The 10343-nt window shown below is 39.2% G+C and overlaps 3 protein-coding genes across 3 annotated transcripts in view; 1 reads left to right on the top strand and 2 right to left on the bottom strand.

Annotated features, from left to right (window-relative positions):
* The window catches only part of SARC_05171 (hypothetical protein), a gene marked incomplete at its 3' end in the record, with an annotated part of 6313 nt that extends 5388 nt beyond the window's left edge, over positions 1–925 (bottom strand). The window contains exons 1-2 of the mRNA XM_014300971.1: positions 869–925; positions 211–587 (exon numbers count right to left, since the gene is read on the bottom strand). Of these exons, the coding sequence (XP_014156446.1) occupies positions 211–551 (341 nt within the window). The 5' untranslated portion in view covers positions 552–587; positions 869–925. The remainder of the gene's footprint in view (positions 1–210; positions 588–868) is intronic.
* Positions 926–2088: 1163 nt separating this feature from the next.
* SARC_05170 (hypothetical protein) lies at positions 2089–8709 on the bottom strand. The gene is made up of 9 exons (XM_014300970.1): positions 8306–8709; positions 6876–6959; positions 6532–6718; positions 5852–5973; positions 5139–5215; positions 4495–4678; positions 3870–3939; positions 3246–3423; positions 2089–2920 (listed from the first exon to the last, which is right to left on the bottom strand). Exons 1-9 carry the CDS (start codon positions 8426–8428, stop codon positions 2800–2802), a joined length of 1146 nt encoding a protein of 381 aa, XP_014156445.1. The 5' UTR covers positions 8429–8709; the 3' UTR covers positions 2089–2799.
* Positions 8710–9498: 789 nt separating this feature from the next.
* Positions 9499–10343, top strand: part of SARC_05169 (hypothetical protein) — a 9628-nt gene continuing 8783 nt past the window's right edge. The window contains exon 1 of the mRNA XM_014300969.1: positions 9499–9845. Coding sequence (XP_014156444.1) covers positions 9824–9845 — 22 coding nt within the window. The 5' untranslated portion in view covers positions 9499–9823. The remainder of the gene's footprint in view (positions 9846–10343) is intronic.

Here is a 10343-nt window from a genome sequence, read left to right as displayed (position 1 = left end):
TAAATATAAATATATATATATACAAGCGTAGATAAAATTGGAATCTCAGGATGCCCAACTAGCATGGAAAAGTGGTATGTAATTGACTGGCTGTACATAGATCACGGCCAGCTACACATAGAGCGCTATATCCTTCCCCTAAGGCATAGAGTCCATGTATGCAGCGTATAACTCATTCAGTTGTTACCAGAATATATAAGCGGTACTTACCTGCAATGTCCTGTTTGCAGTGGTTGTGACGTTATGTCATGCCATGCATCCATATCGGCTAGATATATCGGCGTGTTTTGCAGACATTTATTTGAGGTGACGCTTGTTGTTGCCTGAGCTTCAAGCCCGATGTCCAATCCCTGTTTCCCATGTGGTGTGGTTACAGAATTTCCCTCATATTCGTCTTCGCTTTCACTACCAAACACGTCGAATCCGTCCCGCATCAACACATGCTGTGCCGTAGAATCAATTAGTATTTCCTCCGCTTCGCCCTCAGATTCGCTACCAAACACTCCGAATCCTTCCTTTAGCGGAAGGGCTTGACTTTTCCTCTCAGCCATCTCGAGTCTAATCTGACCACGCTACCAGTGTATACTCTAGAGATAGCGTACCACAATAAAAGAAAAATATATGATGTAGTCCAAAAGATATATAACAATAGTATTTTTCAGTAAATAACACATCGATATGCGAACAAATGATTATAGAATATCAGATTCACGTGGCGATAAGAATGCCCGTCAAATTCTCCTCGACTTATCAGTACTCAGTATGTATTGTCATTCCAAACTAGATGTGTTTAAAAAAAAACAAATGAGATACATATAGTGAACATGTATGGCCATGAGCCTATGAAAAAAGTCATGTCGATACGTACATATGGCAGCTGGTATGGTTCACGACGTCGACACAGAATTGATATATTGGTCTTCGTATGTATTCTGCTTACAAAAACATGGCTGAAGGACGTGTTCGTATAATTGTTTTAATACATACTTTTGTTACATTCACAAGAATATTTCAGGTATTGTACATGTGCGTTGGTATACGTATTTTGCCAATAAATTATTCACGTATAGTATCAACGACATATCATAATGGACATATAGTATTGGTTATCATGATAATTTATAGTGTCTTGCCTTTTGTATTTTAGAGGTCAACGGGGAATGTTTCATATGAGCAAGCTTTACACATTTATACATAGTCTTACAGTACATCAAAACAGATGCTACATTCACTGCATACATGCCGAGAAACGTTTTCTACTTCTCCGAGCTGGTGCGAAGGATCGTGTTTCGTACATATGTGAGGACTCATGTGTTTCAATGCACATCGCGTAGCCATCAATACCGACGCGGAAGAAGTCTCAATAAGCCCGTAGACATGCATGGATAGTCATGTCCCACTGCAGACGGGATATACGGGAGCATGAATTCCCTAGGATGAGAGGATGTACCCCGTTATCCAGAGGGTCATGGAATGGACGTCATGTGATTTGAGAACGCGCTGTATGGGTATTTGATCACGGTGATCGGTAAACACGCCCTCGGGCGTTGTATGTGTCGCTTTGGGTCCGGGATTGAAACTCTGGGCGAGGGTTTTATCGGGTTTGTCTTTTTACCTCGGTGGTTAGTCTATGCTTTCGAGTGGTGCTTTATATACGCACTTCAGATACAACAAATCAATTACACACAGGTGATTCCTTGCCATAACTTCACACTGCAGCGGACAGTCACACTGTTTTATATTCCAAGATGTCATGCACAGCCGTTATCGCCTCAACAGCAGGCTCAACGCTAGCGAAAACGTTCCGTGGTGCGTTCAACAACACACACAGTACTACCCTGCAGTTAGGAATACTTTTAAAGTATACACATAAATACACACACATACACACGCACGCACACGTATATATATATATATATATATTTACGGATGTATGTGCATTATTAAACTACAATAAGGATATGTATCGTTCACATAAACTATTAGGTATATTGAATCTTCCGCGCGATCCAGGACTAGCCGATTAAACACATTGGTCATAAATACAGCATCACGCTACATGTGATGTACAATGTACGTACTTTGTCTGCCACGTTGTGTGTAAGTTGGTTTATAAGCTGTGCTCCTACAGATGTTACCTGCTACTGTGTGTATGTCGTGTAGCATGTGCTGGGTGCGTTGAGGCACATTTCATGAGCCAAGCACACCCCAACCGAGTGAAGAAATTGCACTTGCAGTTGTGAGCGTGTCGTCGCCTACATCGTAGTGGGAGAGGTAATTGACTGAAAGACAGTTGTGGGAGTGGTAGGGATTGCAGAGTTGTGGCCCCTACCCCCTGGTTGTTAGAATTCCGCGATTGTCTCTTATGATAGAAAATGAAATAGACTCATCATCTAACGATCACACCACGGGAATTGGGCCTAGTCACCACTCCTTCGGTAAGTTAATTCACAAGACGTTCACCAGGACTACTCTAACACATACTCTGGCGAAACCAATAGTAATACAGATACCATGCACGGCGATGGAGAGTTGTTTTTATGTCGATGTAGATTTTCAGATACAGATAGTCTGCGAGCGACTCTAACCTCATGTACTTGGACAAGGACACAAGCTCCTGATGGAGTTAATGTCACCCTTTGCATCTGGGCTTCCCACCGCTTGAAACGCCAATGAGGCGAGGCATGCACCATCACATCTCTTTATCCCACATCAACGTACTCGTCTACACACTGCTATGCATCGTTCGTCTCTCATTGATATATTTTGACTCATGGTAGGTGCCTAATTATGCATTGCCTATAATACTTTGCGCTGTTTGGCCATCTTCTCCAACTCTACCACAAGTCGCGTGCCGTCTGCTTCCGTTCCTGGATAGGGTTTGCACATCACGTATCTCTCACCCCAGAAAGACGTCCGACTGGAGAGTGTGGGGAAGACAATGTATAGAACCCTACTTTAGTATCCGGCGTGTAGAAAACACGCAGTAAAGTGAGTTGAGAGCAGACTTGTAAAATGGGTCTGTGACCAACATTATAAGTGCCTTGCGGTTATCAGATATCACTTCGCAGCTATACATACAGCGAGACACACCGGAATACGACATCACACGAGCGTATGCGAATACATTCATTCGAGTCATCCATGCGTACGTATACGTCTACCGAGAAATACATTCAGCCAAGTGATCCATGCGGAAGCATACGTCTACTCGGGTTAAAGTACGGGTCAGACAGTAGCGATACCTGTAATACTTGCTAAACGGGTCCATATAAACCAGGTCTTTATGCGGCCCCGAAATCTCCGAGGGCAGGTCACCCTCGTCCTCCACTTGAGTGATTACGGACGGTCGCTCATACGGACTACTCTTACCCCTCGCCTTAGTATCTATAAGCACTCCAGGTGTGCGTGGCAAGTCAAGACCTGCAGCGGATATAACGAAGAAGGGGTTTAGTGCATATTCGGGTATGAGACGACAAGCAAAGCAAACTAAGAGGGGCCAACACACATTACTAAGAAGCTCAGCCCTATACACACACATGCAGATGCAAAGCGTGTCATTCATTATTTCTCTGGCGTCCACACCCGTGCACGAGCCGCAATTTATATCTCAGCGCAACCATAGCTTAACGCATATCTGACAAAACGTGAGATGCATACCCCTGCGATGTCACACTGTTGCATTGGGCAGTGCCACAGCCAATGCGACTGGGCGTGAACACACAGAATCAGTGTCTCATACCACCCTCAAGACTACCTCACTTTCACTAACGATATTCGCTCGCCTCAGACTGTACCCGTTGCAGATAGTATTGTAAGTGTGATTAAAAATACTAGTTCAACTCAGTATTTGCTTTATATTGACTTACCGGATAGATAGATCAATGCTTCGGCTCCGTTGTAGGGGTGTAGCACATACATAGGCTCGATACAACGGTACTGTGTGTAATGTCAATGGAAAGGGAGAAAATGAGCAAACTAGTGAACGAACATCCGAGGATACTTGTACCCAGAAAAACAAAACAAAACAGACGTGCTGTCCCAAAAAACAGAGAGAGACATGTCTAGTTGCCTATTCATATATACTAATCAAAAGTGATAATAGGGATTTGAACTCAGCTTAATCTGCACTGGAAGAGTGTATATCTATATACTGAAAAAGCGTACATCCATTCTAGGGTGTAAATATATGTTTTAGAGTTTAGGACAGTAGGGTTTTAGGGTTTACAAATGAACTAGAAATCCTGATTTGGCCAGCTGAATACAAACACGAGTGCTCGAAGCAACTTAGAGACAGCATGACTCTGTTACTTCCTAACACTTTACAGACACATGCGTATCCATTGAGTTGGCTTCGTGCAAACGCCACAGATAAAACACGTGCACACACAGTCCAACAATTAAACATACACAAAAGCACCTGGCCTTTACGGTGACGCACACACAAAAACACTTCGGAGAAGCAACCCCAAAGATCTATTCAAGCTCACGTACAATTAGTAGGAAGGGAAACAGGATGTAGGTCCACATCCACCAAGGCAGAATGCCCAGGGTGACATTGGTTATAACTAAACCCGGACAACACGTGTACGAGTACACCCCTTTGCTGTTGAGTTCTCGATTAAGCGCGGCATTCAACAGATCCACAGCGTACTTTGATGAGCCGTAGGGATCGGATCTATAGAGCGCGCACGTGGATGAACACGTGGTTTATAAAGGGCATGGAATAAGGTCACAGCAAACGAACGAATTTGTTCGGTACAAACTCCATAAAGTGTGTGATACCATCAAAGAATCACTACTGCCCGAAGTTGCAGTTTTTATGACTTGCATAAGCATCTGGAAGCATACCGTTCAACATAAGCGTGATGGTACGACGGTATGTTTTAATTGGTGGTACACAAGTGTATGTAGCTGTGGCGAGATTTATATCACAACCCACCATTGGTACAACCGTCAAAATCGGGTATGTCCAGACATATTCAGACCATTATCTACTTGGTCTAGATCATGGTCTAAATACCGATTGGAATTGCACATAGCTCTAAATAAAGCACCAGAGAATATCCCATCTCTAACTAACGACTAGAGTACATCGACTTCACCACCAGAAACCTGAAAAAAAGAATATCACATACCCATTTTTGTGTTCTATATCTTCGTGTTTGAAAGACTTCGTATTTGCCGCATTGCTGCTCGTCCAGATTATACGCCCCTGTGTACAGTCACGTAAGTTGGTATGAATAAGATATTAATGCTTAGCTCTATTTACATAACTACCTTGTAAAGCAAGGCTGGGTCGACCCTCACTCACATATGAAGGACACAGACAGCAACTAAAAACGAAATGGTTGTACTCTGCTGATTCTGGCATACATTCACGTATTTTGTAAATTCGCGAGGTATATCGGTATATCTTTAATGTATTGGTAATCATAGATCCATCAGAAAACCAGTGGAAAGTATACTTGTTATATATATATATATATGCATATATATATGACTACAGATATGTGAAAGTAAATTTAATTAAAAAAAGGTTGAAATAAGGTATACAACCACGTTTATTGAATTGTAGTGCGAATACATAGAATATGTCCGCAACAGATAAACACATAAATATGAACATATGCATATTTGAACAACACAAAGTATAATATTAATTAAGGCAAATAAACGGCTTGGTCTTGTTGCAGGAACTATTTTCATACATCTGAATTTAGTATATTCAACAAATACCTTAGGCGATCACACACACGCACCTAATATTTGTATATATACTACATATAAAAATAAGTATCGCTGCATGACCACATGAACTCACGGGACTAAAAACACATAAACACTATACCTGGCTCTTCACCAGCAGATCTTTAAGAAGCATAGCAAGCAAGTAGTGACCGAAGACGTTTGTTGCGAACACCGCCTGCATATCCCCCGCACGCCAGTCTTCCTGTTTCAACAGGCCATCCGCTGTATTGTATACAACAGAGTGTCAGAACATTCGTACAGTGCCACGCGTGTGCACCTAGATCGCGCCAACACAAACACCAACTGCAAGTCGCATCAGCATGTGGATCGTCAGATACAACCCGAGCACCCCTCTCGAGCACATGCCAAATGATTTGGGGCGGATACCTGGCGTAGACCACATGCCGTCTTATGAAGTGTTGAGAAAGCACAGTTCTTCCCGACAGGCCAGAACGGACCAGAAACACACAACGCGACAAAGCTACAAATGACGAACGGTAGCGTGAGATGCGTTTCTTGATAGCCATAAGCGGAAGAAGTCCCAAGACTTGCGGCAAAATCGGCGCTCATTCATAGCATTTGAGTAGTCCAACAGTCACCGGCACAAGAAACTTGCACCCAGTAACGTAGGAGCTCCGCGCACTCGCATATGTACGAACAATTTCTCGCCGAGACGCAAACAGATAAAGAGGTGATTCAGACAAACATAGTCACATTAATGGGAAATGATCATGCCTGACCACAAACAAATACTCGAGACTCTTCACTAATGCAACTTACACGTCGACAGTACGTGTAGGATATGCTTGATATCAGTCGTCATGAACACATCCCAGCTTATTCCCCATTTCTCGACCGGCATGATGCCAGCATTTAAATAGAGCCAGTCCAGGCGTCCATACTTCCCTAGCACTAGCTTTGCTGCTGCCGTCATGGACTCTGGCCTACTTGTATCGCATTGTATAATCTGTTGGGCGGAAGTTTTGTGCGATATAAATTGGGTGAATATGCCACTTAGTGTACCACAATACATAGGAACCCGTTTTACGACAACGGAACAGAATTTAAAGAGAATACAGGATGATATCGTAATTGAATAGCACATCAGATCAGGACCCTCATACCTCGACAATGGCTTCGGGAAACTCGGCTAATACTTCCTCCCGCGCGGCCTTGGCCTTGTCTAAGTTGCGACATGCCAGTACAGCCTGTTTGGTTGATGAAAATGGAGGACACCAGCGATGACTTGTGGATCGCACACTTCCGAACTTCAGCGACATAATCTCAATTTCAAGATACATGGTGTATTGAGGGTGCGGCACTTCTGCTACAATCTGATGTGGTACGAAACTCCATATACACACACTTTCATGGATAAAGACAACTGAAAATAGTCAAGTCATGCAAACATATACTTTGTACTTGTGTACCAGTACCAAGACATATACACACAACGCACATGTGCGTGTACGCTAAACGTATATATAAATATATATATATATCCATTCATATATATATATATATATATATATGTATACATATATATGTATATATACATACACACATAGATATATATATACATACATATATACACACACTCTCACACATACAAATATATATATAGCTATACATAAACATAAATATAGATATCCACATATATATATAGATACATACATACATAAATACATACATACATATATATATAAACATATATACAATCTAGCGTACTTACATACATAACACAAACATACATACATACATATATATATATATATATACTCTAACATACATATTTACATATATACACACATACACATATACTATATATATAAATATATATTCATGTACATATTTACAAATATAAGTAAATATCTATCTGTCTATCTCTCTATACAGATACATACATACATACATACATACATACATATATATATAAATATATATTCATGTACATATTTACAAATATAAGTAAATATCTATCTGTCTATCTCTCTATACAGATACATACATACATACATACATACATAAATAAATAATATATATATATACACAAACACACACACATACATATATATATACATACATATATAATATATATATATAATATAAATATATATATATATATGTGTGTATGTATAGAGGACTCTTCACGTATGTGTAGGTAATGCGCCGGGAATTGCAAAATGCCTGATAAAGACGGAATATCGTTCAAATAAACGCTCACACCATACATGTCTAATATATGAATGCGACTATCAAGAGTTGTTCTGAACTTTAGTCTGTAAATAGACGTCGTTTCCTGTAAACGTCGTTCCAGAATGAAACAATGCTCCCGTTCATATCATAAAAGATTTCAGCTGTGGACACTGGTGCTGGTCCGTGAAAGGCCACGCATATTACAAAACTGAGATGTCGTGAGTGTCTCTGGTCTCTCCTTTTCTTGCAATAATACTAGTCTGGATGATAACCGAAATCTCGTCCCCTAAGCTTCTAATTCAATGGCAAGCTAAATACTTATATAGTCCCCAATGGTAACTCAGATATATAAACATACCGTCAAAACCAGTGCATTGTATTCTGTGGACTCAAACAGTCTCTTCACCAGTGACAGGCCGATGCCTGTATTCGCACCCGTTATCAGTGCAACCCTCTCTTCGGCTTTCATTTCCGCGACCATAATGGATATGAAAGAAAATATAGGAACTAATTTTATTGTCCCACTATATATAGGATTATAAATAGATATTCACCTCAATTTAGTATATAAGCACTAGATCTTCACACTTTACTAGACCGGCCATACATATATTATAATGAAAGTATCAGCAGTAGATATGGATATATATACATATATGTATCATTATATATCTTCTTTACATACATGTACATATAAATATATTTATATATATATATATATAATATATATATATATATATATATATATATTATATATATATGTGTATACTTATATAAATATATATAGATACATATATAATTTATATATATATATATGTATACATATATTCAAATAATACATATCTGTCTAAAAGACCATATATACACACATCATCATGAATATCTTACGATGGCATCATCTAACGCGCCCCCGTGGACGGTGTGGGCTGTGTGATTAGAGCAGAACACTGTGACGAGCAGTTTTGAGAACAGACGGTCGTCCTATTTAACGCCCATTCGGTTTCTATGCAGTAAACGTTGAACGTAAACGCAAAAAGTATGATTGATTTTTGTATGTACAGTACGCGCTATTTTTTTTATATATACGGAAAAAATAATACTCGCTTTTAGAAGTTGAGAGTTACATATTTACACCCAAAAACCAGTTGAAAATCCGATACATAGTACTCTAAACACATTTAGAAGTTAACGTAAATATATCGCGTTCATAAAACGTATAATTTATTTTTAATAAAACCAAAAAAATATTAGCAGTCGTCATCACTTTATTTTTTTTTGGGTGCCAGAATGTCAGTCCAATGTAAATATGACCGTCAATGATAATTTGTTTTTTGTTTATATGTTTTTTTTAAATATATTTTTTTAAATAATTTTTTTTCTCTCTACATAATCTTTTTGTTCGATGTCAGAGTAATAATACTTTTTGTTTTGTGAGTTTGTGCCGTTGTGGTGTCATAGAAAAGCTCCAGATTGCTTTTTATAGTGTATTATGGTGTCAGTATATATTGGTCTATAATCTGTATGGTGTACGTATCATGTTGAGAAGTATAGCGAAGTATGGCTGTGGCAGGGATACATACATACGAACGCATTTTGATTTTTGAAGATACATAGCTTGATACGCAGAACATCGGTAGAGCAGAGCAGAACAGATAGTTAAATATTATAAACGTTGCTGTTACGTATCACTGTTACTTACAAAGAATTGGCTTAGAAATGGATACTAAATAATATGCTAGAGTAGGTTTCTAATTAACATGCCGATAAGGCAATCCGACAAACTCGCCTCACGTTGGTGTACACATTTCTGGTCTATTATGGGTTAAAAGGGGCAAGTACAATTCATCATATGCTAATCCCAGTTTGGAACTGAACAATGGGAGACTCCTCCAATCCTTGTATGTCAAACTACCTGGGTATCCAGCATGCATAGTGCGTTCTATAATTGACTGTATATTGTACTGTATTGGTTGCAGTTGCAGTTTGAGCCGGATAGAATGTTATCCTATATACAGTGATAGACCAATTGGCTCTGTTAGGTAATTTCAGAGTAACGCACCTAAAAACCAGTCTGTGATAATTGCTTGCTTGTATGGCAAAGAGTATTAAAGCAGTGTGTAATTACCTATATTCTTGCATATGCAACTTGGATACACCATAGAAATTATAGAAAGATAACATATACGCCCTTCCACACATAATTATTTATGTATTAGTGTACATATAGAAATATATATTCCACTATATCAATATATATATATATATATACACACACACACACACACACACACACACATATATATATATGATTCTATATATACATACATATGTATATGTATATATGTATATACGAATACAAGCACACAAACACACACACACACACACGCACATATATA

This window comes from Sphaeroforma arctica, assembly GCF_001186125.1.
Source record: "Sphaeroforma arctica JP610 unplaced genomic scaffold supercont1.321, whole genome shotgun sequence".
NCBI classification, from domain to species: Eukaryota; class Ichthyosporea; order Ichthyophonida; genus Sphaeroforma; species Sphaeroforma arctica.
Note: the sequence above shows the minus strand (reverse complement) of the source record. Positions and strands in the feature narration are given on the sequence as shown.

What these genes read in the sequence shown, in the direction of transcription:
- SARC_05170 (XM_014300970.1), bottom strand. Translation starts at nt 8,428, where the DNA reads ATGGTCGCGGAAATGAAAGCCGAAGAGAGGGTTGCACTGATAACGGGT. An exon ending in ATCTGCTGGTGAAGAGCCAG is followed by an intron (nt 5,216 to 5,851) that starts GTATAGTGTTTA and finishes GACTGTACACAG; the next exon opens with GGGCGTATAATCTGGACGAG. An exon ending in TGTTTCCCTTCCTACTAATT is followed by an intron (nt 3,940 to 4,494) that starts GTACGTGAGCTT and finishes CATTACACACAG; the next exon opens with TACCGTTGTATCGAGCCTAT.